At 36.6% G+C, this 14,622-nt stretch overlaps 1 protein-coding gene across 1 annotated transcript in view; it reads left to right on the top strand.

Moving 5' to 3' along the window:
• The first annotated feature begins 700 nt into the window (after positions 1-700).
• PDE3A (phosphodiesterase 3A, cGMP-inhibited) overlaps positions 701-14,622 on the top strand; it is a 48,100-nt gene continuing 34,178 nt past the window's right edge. The window contains exons 1-4 of the mRNA XM_014542354.1: positions 701-958; positions 3,110-3,264; positions 4,263-4,387; positions 13,165-13,384. Coding sequence (XP_014397840.1) covers positions 737-958; positions 3,110-3,264; positions 4,263-4,387; positions 13,165-13,384 — 722 coding nt within the window. The 5' untranslated portion in view covers positions 701-736. The remainder of the gene's footprint in view (positions 959-3,109; positions 3,265-4,262; positions 4,388-13,164; positions 13,385-14,622) is intronic.

Below are 14,622 nucleotides of genomic sequence, written 5' to 3'. Positions count from 1 at the left end.
TACTTCTCTGAGAAAGGTATGGCTCAGCAAGACATGGAATGGAATGAGATTAACTGATTCCTTTGGCTCTCAAAATAGATATGAAGTCAGTGACAGATTTATAGGCAACAATCCTGGTATTTACAGTGCTTGACCTTTTGTCTTGCTATTGAATTACCTTCTAAGATGCAAATTAAGATATTTAAGAGGCATGGAGAACTACTTAGATGTATCAGAGGTATATACTTCACTTCTTAGAAATTTCTAAATCATTACATCTTAATAAAGCTAAAGTTTTGTCTTTTCAGAAAGAAATTACTAAAATTAAAATCGTATAGTATATTAACAATGTTATTTGCAAAATGAAATTTCTAGATAATATACATTAAAATGTTGAGCTCTTCATAAGGAATATGAAGTTTTCTCAGGTCCTCTGAAATGTTGTACCTTTTAAAAATTAATGTTTATGTGTTTAATCTCTTTAAATATATCCTCCCCTTCCCAAATTTTAACATTATAAAAAGTGTGCCATGAACACAAACATGGCGGAAGCCATGGCAAATTTTGGCAAAGTTTGAAACAGAAACGTGTTTTGAATGTTACTCTCCTATAGCCCCAAAGAGTCAATTCAGTCCATTTGGCAAACAAACCCAATTTCATTCTCTGTGCCTTCAGATGAAGGCCTTTGCTTATCTGACTGTTCCTTTGTTTGGTGTCTCAGTCTTCAGGAACCAGTATCACTGTGGACATTGCTGTGATGGGCGAGGCTCACGGCCTCATTACCGACCTCCTGGCAGACCCTTCTCTGCCCCCCAATGTGTGCACATCCTTGCGGGCCGTGAGCAACCTGCTCAGCACCCAGCTCACCTTCCAGGCCATTCACAAGCCCCGAGTGAATCCTGTCGTTTCCTTCAGTGAAAACTATACCTGTTCTGATTCTGAAGAAAGCTCCGAAAAAGACAAGCTGGCTATTCCCAAGGTAGGTAGGAATGACACACCCATGGAAAGCCTAAACGTTTTCTTTTTTCCCCTAGGTCTCTCTCCTGTCACTCCGAACCCATATGCTAATTTAAGTCAGTGTCTCAGTGAAATGTCTTGATCATGGTGACCAGAGTAATGAAAGTTTAACGTGAAGACTTCTGTCCTTATACTTGATTGCTTTCTGTAAATTAAAATTTTACGTTACCTTTTTTTATTCAGACTTTCAAGAAGTTTTTACTTCTATATGCCAGGCCCTGTTGAGTGGGATAAGGTCATGGCAGAACAACAATAACAACAAGTCCCTGGTCCCATTCTAGTGTGGCTTCTTTGTAAAATCCATTGCGTTCTGAAACACACAGTTTTTTCACTCTTTGCATTCTTAGTATGGTATCCTTCATTGTACCCTGATGGCTTTCCCAAACCCAGTAAGATTTGAACTCAGAACAGTTTTAGTTGATTTTGGATTATTTAAAGTAAAAAATGGTCTTCGTGTTTTGTATAATTTTTTTTTCTTTTTACATGTAAGATATACTAAGAATTTTATAGAAGTAAGCTATAGAGGATAAGTCCTAAACTTGGTTTAGACCTCACATTCGTTGAGAACAACTCATATTAAAGACTAAAAAAATAAATAAATCAGAATTTAAGTGGTCCCTGGTACCTCCTGCACCGTTATCTATTTGGAAACCAGCAGCCATTCTCTTGAACTGGTGATCAATCAGTAACATGCAAGCTCTTGCTGTTGTGTCTCTTGGCTCAGGAATGTGTTCTTTACACAACTTTGTCAATTAGCTGTTTACATAGTTTCCTTCCAACATCTACTTCTCTGAGAAAGGTATGGCTCAGCAAGACATGGAATGGAATGAGATTAACTGATTCCTTTGGCTCTCAAAATAGATATGAAGTCAGTGACAGATTTATAGGCAACAATCCTGGTATTTACAGTGCTTGACCTTTTGTCTTGCTATTGAATTACCTTCTAAGATGCAAATTAAGATATTTAAGAGGCATGGAGAACTACTTAGATGTATCAGAGGTATATACTTCACTTCTTAGAAATTTCTAAATCCTCAGGAGAGCAGACTGCATCTTTATAAACTGTGCTTCCATGATTGGTCTACTGACCAATGGTTTGAGCTCCTACCTATTGTAACATTTGCTGCAGTTGTAGCAGAATACCCCACTTTCATTTTTAAGGTGAAGGCCCTCTTTACCATGCTGGTGCTCATCCTGGTGAGCTCAGAATCTTGCCTTAGTGCTGATGATGCCACATACCCCACTTAGTATATGAAAGGAGAAGAAATAATAAAGAGAAAGTTGCAGGTCAACCAGCAAAGTCTCCTACTAGGAGGAATTGGTACTGATGACATTACCCATAGGCCTGAGGTCTAAATAACATTAACCACAAAGAGGTGGTGCATTTTATGTTACACTCTTACTCTTTTTATTTAAATATATTTTTTATTGATTTTAGAGAGGAAGGGAGAGGGAGAGAGAGATAGAAATATCAATGATGAGAGAGAATCATTGATTGGCTGCCTCCTGCACACTCCCCACTGGGGATCGAACCTGCAACCCAGATATGTGCCCTTGACCGGAATTGAACCTGGGACCTTTCAGTTTGCAGGTCGATGGTCTATCCACTGAGCCAAACCTGCTAGGGCCACTCTTTTACTCTTATGTCCTGTCATTTGTACGTCAAGAAATTAAAAGTAAATTAATAAACACTTTGGTGTAGAGACTGTTGTGCAAGATGATATCAATTAATTCATGCCCCCAAACAAGTGACTTTTGAGGGAAATCTTTTGCTCATAATAACTAAAATGACATGTGTGTATAGGTATATAAATTCTGTTGAACTATTAAAACTATAAAATTACCTCAAAAGTAGCTGACTATCATTCCAATAATCCTATATTTGTGTAACCATTGAAGTGAATATTTCAAAATGTTATTTTATAGTATTCATTTGTTCTGACCACAGTCTTTTATTGCATATCTGAGTACCCACATTTCAGACAGGTGCTCTTCAACCAATATAGTTTAATAAATTTGCTTCCAAGTAAAAGCCATTTTCCCCCATTATATGACATTGAGGTTGGTGATAGAAAATATGCTTGGTGATAACATCGACTCTCCTTCTTCCTAGCGACTGAGAAGGAGCTTGCCCCCCGGTTTGTTGAGACGAGTTTCGTCGACTTGGACAACCACCACCTCAGCCACAGGTCTACCCACTTTGGAGCCGGCCCCAGTACGGCGGGATCGCAGCGCCAGCATCAAACTGCATGAAGCACCTTTACCAAGGTTAGCAATGCTCCTATTCTTTTCACATCTCTTAGAGAAGTTACTTGCCAAACAGGAATTGTAAATTACAGGGGAAGGGAGGCCCAACCAATTAGAGTTGGTTGGAGGCCAGCTTTGGAAATGAAAAAAGTGTAGGCATGGTTTAAATGCAGAGCAGCACAGGGATTAGCGTCAGATAATTAGGCTTACATTGTGTTTTGAGCAGTGCATGCAGATTAAGTTTTGGTTTGGAACATCTCCAAAATATAGATCCCATTAATTACATCTCTATGTAACATTCTCTATTCTACCGATAGATTACTAATTCCAGATTTATTTACAATAATAACCTAGACAAACCAAGGCTATCCTGCAGAAAGCATTCCCTAAATGAAGCTCACTGTCTGTTACCTTTCATCTAGCAAATAGCATCAGTGTGTTTGGCAGCAGGTTCATCATTCGCATGTTTACAAGGAGATTTTGATCATCATCCTTTTTTTCCCAGGGTGTCACCAGGAAAAAAAAATTGTAGGCTAAATCCCTGTAGCTGACCTTTTCCTTCCCAAGGAAATATTGCAAAAATGTTATTTTTGAATGATTTTACAAGCATTTAATTTTTTAATTTAGATATACCAAGAATGATAAATAATAAAGAACACAATTCATGTAAGTCCCTCTGCATCTTAACTAGTTAATTTGCCAAGTTGTTAGGAAACCTATGAGGGACATGATTCTATAAGTAGAAAGAGGTGTTTGATTCCTATTAATTGGATAAGTAGGAAAGTTATCTTTGCACTTTTGTTAACCCATATGCTTGATGAGTGACTTCTAAATCCACACAGCAGAGATTGAGCTTAGTTGTTCTATTTTGTCATTTGGACAAGGTGATCCTATCACTGAACCTGGACCATGACTCAGATGGCAAGTCGAATATGGAAATGATGGTTGGGTTTTGGCAAGTTCTGCCCCAATGGTTGATGAACAACTTATTTCTTTTTCTTTATGCTCTGTCTTTATAGTGCTGGTAGTTCTGATTCTTGGAATAACCCTGCGATGATGACCCTCACCAAAAGCAGATCCTTCAGTTCGTCCTATGCCGTTTCTGCAGCTAACTATGTAAAGGCTAAAAAGCCAAGTCGCCCAGGTAAGTGACTTGCTGGGAGAAGAGTTCCTATTCACTGAGCGTGCAGTCACCGAGAGAACTAAGCCTTAAGTGTTTAAATAAGATTCAGCGGATGCTCTGCACATGGGTATATTTGGTTTGACTCTTCTAGAAAGAAAAAACCTCAATAACCAACTAATTACCTAAATTTCCACTTTATATGATGAAACTGATGCTTTCAAGGTTGCTATACCAGATATTCTACCTTGAGCATATTGGATGAATAGGAAATCACTCTCACCATTGAGGATAATCTCTGGAAGCATCATCTTATAATATCAGAGCTAATAATGTACTTATGAAATTTCAATTTTATTCTTAGTGGCTATTCAAAGAAACTTATTTTTCAGAAGTATGATATTTATAGGAGCTTGAAGAAATGCTTTATTTACTATACATATTATGATTTTTCAAAGAAATTCTTACTTATGTCACTCACCACCCCCTTCTCACTGGGCTGTTAAGACATTCAAACTCTGCCTGCCTTGATAGCCCCAAACTCCAATTTTTGTGTCATCAGCCTCATGACATTGCTAATAGCTCTGCTGGCTTGTTTTCCTAATTGCTGCATCCTGCTGCCTGGGTTCTCAGCCTTTTGCTCCATGCTAATTGTTAGTAAATAATGCTCTGAAAGGAAGAACAGTTTATGGGATTTTAGTCACACTGCTAAGGATCTCTTCTTTCTAGAAACCTAGTCCTCCACATTAGTTGTCTCACCTTGATAGGTTTTTTCTTTTAAATTCAGCATTTCTATTGGTTGTCAAAGCAACAGGAATTTACTACAAACTACAGAATCATAGCCAGAAGCAGAAGTTCTCAAAATGACAATGTTTTTATGAGAGTTAGAGAAGTAGTACTCACATCCCACTGATATTTCAAGAGACCAACTTGATATATACTCTTAAGTATAAGAAACACAAATTAAGGAAGCATTTCTGTTGTCTGTTTTTACATCTAGAAAGAAAATTTAGTGATTTCTTTCCCTTTGATCACCCCCTTTATATTGGCGACTGTTTCTTGAAACCATTTAAGCACCAATGTTGCTTAAATCTCTACTGTTTGGTGTTAGGAAGACACTTTCTCCAACAAGTATACTTTTATTGGAATTGCATCACTGAGTGAAACCAGTAAAGGTTATTTGGTTTTCCAAAAACTAATCAGGTCCTCTCTGCTCTTTGAAAATGTTCATTAAATCTTATAGGTCATATGACTGAGAAATAGACGAGCTTTCACCTAGGCCAGGAACAGGCAAGGTGGGAAGATACTTAAATTGGGTTGCCCTGAGGGCAGATACAGATTAGCTCAGTGTTGTGGAGACTCAGGTGGGACTCCAGCAAGGTGAAGGAACTGGGTGTGAGCATTTCACATTAAACCTGAGACTTTTAAAAAGTACTAAAGTGATCATAGGTCAGGAGGACCCCTAGGCTCCCTATAAAAATATGTGCAAATAATTTTTGAAGGAAAGCATCACCAGGTAAGGGCCATATGATTTCAACATATCAAATTCATACAAATCAGAACTTGCAACCAAGATCACTAAGCACACAAGAAACATGAGTTAGAGAAAAAGGAAAGAAAAATAACTTTACAGATCTCTAAAAGGGTGGAGATATTTAAATGCTAAAATTTTTCATTTAATTTTAAAATATTAAAAAGAAAAATACAAGGTTATAAAAATAACAGCAATGGGAGAAGATATCATTGAAGGTCATCTAAACATAACTTTTAAAAATATAAGCAAGGTAATACGATATGCTAAGTGACGTAATATAGTATTCAAGGGAAAATTAATAAACGGGGAGGCAGAAAATGTGAAGAAATTACCCAGAGTGCAACATAAATGAGAAACTGGAAAATGTAAAAGATTTTAAAGAATATAAGAAAAAGAATTAGACTTTCTACTTAGATCATCATAGTTGTAGTAGAGAACAGGGGACATATACTCTGAGGAAAAGTGGAGTAAAGGGGAAAAAAAATCACACATGGACACAAAATGGTGAAACTACACAGCATCAAAGACAAAAATAAAATTTAAAGTCAGCCAGATAAAGTCAAATAACCTTTTCCAGAAAAGCAGTCAGTCTGAGAGCAGAACTTTCTGGAATAAAGGGCATCGGAGCACAGAATATTTTATTCAAAGTTCCGAGAAAATCTAATAGTCAACCTATAATTGTGTGTCTGTCAAATCTATCTCACAAGAATAGGAGTCAACTCAAGACATATTCCATTAAGTCAAAATTTTACCAACTACCAAATTTTAACTACAAGAACTTATAATGGATGAAGTCTAGAAATAAAAGTAATAGCAGAGAAGTCTAAGATGTAATAAAAATGGTGAATAAATAAATTTGAAAACCATGAGTCCATCAAACAAACATCATATGCATAAATAATAGCATTTCCAGATTTGTGGGTATTTTTTAAAGATAGAATTAAAATATTGGACAATAAGATGTTACTCAAAAAATGAAATATGAAGTGTTCTACATTTTGTGTAGCTCAGGAAATGGATTCAGATGAGGAAACTGAGGCACAGAAATGTTAAGTAAATTGTCCGAGCTCACATAGTTCATCCTAACTTCTTTATTTTGTCTTAATGACTTTATACTAGGAAAAAAATTGAGAACAACAAATTGAGGCAATTTAAAATTAAAATCTTTTGGCACTGCCCTTGACTGAGTACAAGATAATGGAAGGATTTGGTTTTCTGTCTCTCACGTTCTTCATTTAGGTAATAAAATTAAAATCACAGTAACCAACATGGTAAACTTAAGAAGGTGAAATTGAACCATTATGTTGTATTACCTGAAACTAATATATTGTTACATGTCAATTTTACCTCGGTAAAAAGGAAGAAAAGGAAGCTGAAAGTTATGGCTAGTGATTTCACTGGAAATAACAGAACAAATGAGGGAACAGACATGAGGAACAGCCTCGTCTTCCTGTGTCCTGCTCCCCAATTCATATGACTGCTCTCAATGAGAAAGGGCAAAGTGTCAAAGGAAAAGAATGCCCATGTAAGATACTGCAAAGGCAGATGGTAGAAATTAGAGCCACAGCCAAGGCAAAAGTCTCTTTCCATTCTTGGCATAAAGTGCATAAGGTATCTCTATCCTGATTACTTTGGAGAGGACTTTGCATTGTGGCATCTCTAGACTGCTATCACAGCAGAGCTAAATGTTTATAAAATAGCCTATATATTAAGCATGCTTGATTCAACTAAAATTCCTGCGAGTCTGCCAAAAGGGGAAAAAAATCCATCAAGAATCAGAGACCTGAAATTCAATTACAGTTCTCCCTGATCAGATGGGTCCTTCTGCTTTGAAACCCTTGTTTGCTTTTAATGATGGTATTGGGTTGATTGAGCTAACTAGGTGTGTTATGTTTGATATGACTGACTGTGACGCCGGCTGCTTTTAACTAAACTATGTGGAAAGGGACCTGGTAAAGTCCCTTTATGTGGCAAAGAATGTAAGGAAATATATAGAATGTAAGGAAATATATAGAATCAAAGTGTGAACAGAGTCTAAGGAGGAAAATACCAACCAATAAGCAAAAGAGGTAGGAGAATGCAAGCAAAAAGTAGAAAATAGAACCACTGAAAAATAAGTGAGCTGTTTTTAGAGGGGACTAATGAAATCTGTGCTTTGCACAAATCATTTCAACAGTGTGTCCTCTAGCTTGATCAGTCAGCATTGATTTAAATAGTTGAAACACAACCAGTTATTTACAGTTACTATTATAAAAATAAAAGGGTGAAATCACATGAGTCTTGATTAAAGCATAAAATAGGAGATTGAAATATGACTTGCATTTTCAGTCTTGCTTTTCTATTTATGAGTCACTGACAATGTAGAGCTGCCATTATGCCATTAATGAGCCTTTAGAATTCCTCTGATTTCATACTTAGTGAGCTTGTAGTAGTCCCTTCCCAGATTCTTATAATTCTTATAAATTCTTATAATCTTATTTTAATGATTACAGATCTCTCTGTAATCATTAAGATTATAAGAATTAGATCTTATAAAGATTAGATTTTATAAGATCTTTCTGTAATCATTAAAGTAAGCTAGACTGAGTTTTCCCTATAGAAAATATGAAATGAGAGATAACTTAAATTATGACTTTGTGATTTTATTTTTGCATTCTCTATAGTTTAGATACATGTTCTGTTTTGGAAAACTATTAGGATTGTCCATTTGCCTGTGGGCAGGGAAAAGAGGCGTGTATTTATCAGACATGCTGGTTCCTTTCTTGTTCAATTAAAATTAAGCTGAGAGAGTTTTACAGCACAAAACAGATGGATTCACTTAAATGATTTCCTTCCAGTATTGTTTATCATCTCCCTTTGATTGCCCAAAGTTCCTTGTGTCTTGACACACATTTTTTCATGCTCTTGGGAGCAAGAAATTACAGACTGAATTACTCAAAGGACCTGGCATTTTAGAATTTTTTAAAGTTATATCTTAAGTTTTTTTTATTTTTTAATGTTTTAAGTATTTCACATTAGACCAGTTTCAGTTACTCAAGGATTTGTAGTTCATGAGCTAATAAGTCTCTTTTCTGGAGTCTCTTAAAATTACTGAAATATAAATGAAGATAAGCATATTTGAATGAATACATATTTATCTGAATCCCTTCACCAGGTTGTGTGTATAAATGTGTGAGTGTGCAACATAAAGGTGGATGAGATTTCAAATGTTATAAAGTTCACTAACGTTACACCCGATTACACATCAACTACCTTAAAAAACAATCTGTTCTTGAAAACTTAAAAAAAAGGGTCATTCTCCCATTTCCTTGGAGTATCCAGTTTCTGTGTCTGATATAATTTCATTTGTAGTCTTTCCTTTCTAAAAAGGTTATTTGGTTTTTATCTGCCCTTATATCTTTCTATCTACTTGAAAACTAATATGTAAACATGGGCCCATTTCCTATGGCGTTCTCTTTCTGTTTTTAAAGCTTTAAGTAAACTAAGATAATGCGCACTGTGAGAAATGGTAGTTCGGTTTTGGGAACAAAGGAATTTATATGTTTATACCTTATCTTCTCACCTACAGAATGAAAATATCCCTGCTTTTCAGGGCTGTTGCCAAGACTCTTGCTTGTTATCTGTATTCAAAATACATAGACTCTCAGCTCTGCAGAAGCAAAGCGCTTCTCCTCTGTCTCAAGGTTTATTTTAAATTTCATCCCAGGCAGTAAATGTGGAGTCTTAAGGTCTGCTTATTTTTTTTTTTAAGTTTAGTTAATCCATGAGTTCTAAGAACTCTAATCGTTGAGTGGATTTTTAAGAGAGAATTTCATTTCTCTGAGAACATCAGCTGGCATCTACTAAAAATTAGCAATGAAAAAAAATCACTCTTCTCGTAAATGACCTTCAGAGAGTACGCTGTGTCAAAACAGAAATGTGCAATGTTTCCACGGGCTTTGTAAAAAAGTGGCAGAAACTTGTCAAAAAACTCACAACTACCTAGCAAAATAATGAAGGAAATGTCTCAGGCAATGCCTATCAGGAGTCTCTTTTTTTTTAAGACCACAATTAAACCCTTGCCTTGGCCCACAGCTCTGTACCATCTATCCCAGCAACCTCTCTTGCCACGTTCCCTGACCCTCTTCTTCCTCCTTGCTAAGCTGAAGCCACACTGATCCTCTGGTAGGTCCCTCTTTCTAGAACATGCTTCTCCAGGTGCTTGTCTAAATAGACATTTAGATCTCTGTTGAAATTTTACACTGAGAGCATTTCTGTCCTCTGTCCTCTACCCCCACATTATTTTTCTTTCTATTACTTAAAACTGCCTGACTTTCTTTTCTTCTTTTTCCTCCTATACCTCTTCCTTTTTTTTTCTTAACCTTCTTTTTCCTTCCTTCCCCTTTTCTCCCTCCCCCTCTTCTTCTAAGGCCTTTTCTTCTTCTAATTCTTTTTTAATTTTTGTTTCCCCACAACAGAGTGGACGCTCCATAAGAATAGAGCATTTTGTGTTCACTACTGCCTCCTTAGCCCCTGCAACAGGGCACACAGTCATTATTCCTTATCAGCGGTTCTCAACCTGTGGGTCGCGACCCCTCTGGGGGTCGAATGACCCTTTCACAGGGGTCGCCTAAGACCATCGGAAAAGACATATATAATTACATATTGTTTTTGTGATTAATCACTATGCTTTAATTATGTTCAATTTGTAACAATGAAGTTGGGGGTCACCACAACATGAGGAACTGTATTAAAGGGTCGCGACATTAGGAAGGTTGAGAACCACTGCGACAAATCATTGAGCTAATTTGTAACCTTTATAATACGTCACACCCCCATCCAGCTCCTTAATGCTTATACTGCTTTTTTCTAATATATCTGGTGACTCAGTCAGCTGTAATCTAACAAATAGTCTAAATTAAACTAGTCCTTTTCAGCCTTTTTTTAAAAAAAAAAAATCAGAGCACACATATACGTATGTGTAATAATGTGAATACGATGTTATATAGCAGGGGAGAAGTGAGAAGGGATTTAGAGCTTGTTGAAAATTTTATTTCCTGCATTTTCTAAAATTATAATAAAATCTAATTACATTAGATTTTAATATAATTTACAATATAAATCTAATATTAGAGATAATATTAAAAACTAAATTTCTTCTGGGACCTCCAAATAAAGTCTTTTTTTAAAAAAAAATTTACAACCATTAATACTTCACAGGTATCTGTAACACACTTGCTGCACCCAATGATAGGTTGGTTGAGAAACTGAGATAAATATGTAGTGAACTTAATTTTCTTTTGGCTTAAGAGATGATGTTATATGAAGGGTTGTCAATATCTTTGCTAAAATAGCTAAGCCTTTTCACTAGAAGTAGAAATCAAAGTTAAAACCATAAAGCTTGTCATTGTACAGAGCAATACAAATGTTGCCTAGTAGGTAATGCATTCTCCCATGAGCAATCTCTGACAGAAGTGGCTAATAAGCCACCTTTTACAAGAATAACTGTCCCCACTCCATATTCTCCTGTTGACTAGCACTGTGACCCTAGGAAAGTTATTTTACCTCTCTGGGCCTATGAGGTTTCAGTTAGGTATAAAGGCCAGGGTTCTCTTGATCAGGAATCAACAATAGAAATATTGAGAAAAGGACCAGGAGGAGTTGCAGGCCTCCACACTGAATCAAAGGAAGATTATGACATTAAAACAAAAGAAATAACAAAACAAAAAAACTTAATTACAAAGGCCCTTCAGCAAGCTTCGTATTCCTTCCAGTGGGCCAAGAAAACTGTGGGTGTGACCAACAAAACATTTGGGAGAACTAAACATGGGAAGCCGACTAAGCCAGCTGCCAGTTCACCACACATATTATGATGTGAGAGCTGCTGGCTGTACATTTCCCTGGAGTGGTGAGAAATCGGAAACAACTTTTAATGATTTCATTTCATTTGCTGTACAGTAGATTGTTCAGCATCAGTAAACAGGTACTTGTTCGGAAGCTATTTCTCTCTTTTCTTCAGTTTTAACATGGGCTGCTTTCCCTACATGAGAGAGGAAATTCAAAAGACATCGCCCCTGTACTCAAACATTGGAAATCTAATTCAGTGTTCTGTAAAATTCTCACAACCTGGAGTAAACAGTTTGCCACAAACACCCACACTTAAAGTTTAAACTTCAGGCCTATTGTTTGATCGGAAAGGGAGCATATTACATTTTTAAATGTCTTCTTCAGAAATTACTCTGATCAAAGTAATTTCACACCCAAACTAGTCATTTTGCTGAAAACACCCATGGTTAATAAAGTTAAATGCCTCTGATGAATGTATCTTCTTTATTTACATATTTTAAGCATTGTATGTCTGCCAAACCCTGCTCCAGACATGTTAATATTTAAAATAATTCCCGATCTTCTTGCTGCTAAAAACTTCACAGCAGAAGAGAAGGCAAACATATGAGAAAATGTTAACCATTAACATCATGTTAGAATGACAATAAGAAACAAAAATAATATTCTTCTGTCCTGAAGTTACTCCAGGCCACCAAGGCTTTCACTGGATTTGCCAGCATTGCCACCAATTGTCTTCACAATGATTCATTCCTTTCATCTCATGCTGTGAAGATACCCCCGCTGTCCATACACCCTGTCCACCCTGTCTCCAGCTGGTGCCATGCAGGGGAGGCCTGCCTGGCCCGAGTACTCCTGGGGCCTTTAGTGATTTCAAAGGAGCCCAAGGTGAAGTTTAAGAGTTGCAGGTTTGAATTCCAAAGACATGTCTTGTGACTTAATGATTTCTTTCCTTCTCAGGTGCCCTCGCTAAAATTTCACCTCTTTGCATTGTATGTCTGCCAAACCCTGCTCCAGACATGTTAATATTTAAAATAATTCCCGATCTTCTTGCTGCTAACTACTTCACAGCAGAAGAGAAGGCAAACATATGAGAAAATGTTAACCATTAACATCATGTTAGAATGACAATAAGAAACAAAAATAATATTCTTCTGTCCTGAAGTTACTCCAGGCCACCAAGGCTTTCACTGGATTTGCCAACATTGCCACCAATTGTCTTCATAATGATTCATTCCTTTCATCTCATGCTGTAAAGATACCCCCACTGTCCATACACCCCGTCCACCCCGTCTCCAGCTGGTGGCATGCAGGGGAGGCCTGCCCGGCCCGAGTACTCCTGGGGCCTTTAGTGAGTTCAAAGGAGTCCAAGGTGAAGTTTAAGAGTTGCAGGTTTGAATTCCAAAGACATGTCTTGTGACTTAATGATTTCTTTCCTTCTCAGGTGCCCTCGCTAAAATTTCACCTCTTTCATCGCCCTGTTCCTCACCTCTCCAAGGGACTCCGGCCAGCAGTCCAGTCAGCAAAATTCCTACAGTTCAGTTTCTAGAATCTGCCGACACAACTGCCAAACCGGGCCTAGGTTCGCACAGGGCCTTAACTTACACTCAGAGTGCCCCTGACCTGTCTCCTCAGATACTGACGCCACCTGTCATATGTAGCGGGTAAGAATTGTACGTTGTTAGCTGGAGTTTAATAAGGAAACCAGTACTACTTCTCCTCTTAGGAACACTCACGGGCAGTCCACATAGCTATGTGTATGTTTGCCAGAGTAGTTGATAAGGAAGTATAGGATAATGTGATCTGTGTCGAATAAGGTATAATAGAAACTTAATTTTTCAGTGGTTTTCTACTAATAGAAAGTTTACAGTCCATATGGGCCGTACAGCTAATCTTGAGAGATGCAATAATTAGTTGTATATTTTGTCTGCTTACTGATAGAACATACATAAAGCATATGTTTTAAAAAACCATGTCAGGTAATTTAATATAGTTTGATATTATGTTGGAATATTTTTTTTACTTCTTCAGGGAGGGTTTTATACTGATATTTATTTAATATAGTTTGATATTATGTTGGAATATTTTTTTTTACTTCTTCTTCAGGGAGGGTTTTATACTGATTTTTAAGGCATTTTATGTTAAGTTTGCAATTCCCATTTTAACACTTGAAAAATGTGCAAATAACACCGGGCTCTCAGAATGCAAATAAGCAATTGCTTGTGCTGATCTACCATGTTGAAATAGACTTGCAAAATGTTGTCTTTTCCTAGAGGATTAGAAAATAAGGGCCTAGCATGGCAAGAGTAATTATTTTGCCAACATTGTCACTAAGACAGAAATACCTCCTCTTACAGATTAGCATAGTGTTGTTCTTCAGAAATAGCTTCATCTTGAACCATTGAGCTTAAAGCTTTACAATATTTCTTTCAGTCGAAAAGAGTTGAATGTTTTTAAACTAAGTATAATCACAGGAGTGTCTTGAATAACATGCTACTTCTTTTCTAAGGTTCATGAGTATAACCGTTTGAATAAATTAGTTACATGTTGGTCTTCTAATATCACATGTTTCACAGACCCAGATTTGATCAATATTTTCAGTTTGGAGCTTCACAAATTTCATATTCAGATCCTTTGTTTATAAACTCTATATGAAATGAATGTTTTTTATAACCTTTATTTTTATTTCCTTTCTCTTTATAAATATTTTTATAGGGAAAAAACATTTTTTGTTTGTTTGTTTGGCCATGGCCAGAATAAAAAGTGATTCTACTGACCAAAAGTTATTCAGCCGCCTTCTCTATGACAGCTTTTTATTTATTTTTTTAAATATATTTTATTGATTTTTTACAGAGAGGAAGGGAGAGGGATAGAGAGTTAGAAACATCGATGAGAGAGAAAC

The sequence above is a fragment of the Myotis brandtii genome, unplaced genomic scaffold (genome assembly GCF_000412655.1).
Source record: "Myotis brandtii unplaced genomic scaffold, ASM41265v1 scaffold299, whole genome shotgun sequence".
Taxonomy (NCBI): Eukaryota; Metazoa; Chordata; class Mammalia; order Chiroptera; family Vespertilionidae; genus Myotis; species Myotis brandtii.
This window is presented reverse-complemented; position numbering and strand designations above follow the sequence as displayed.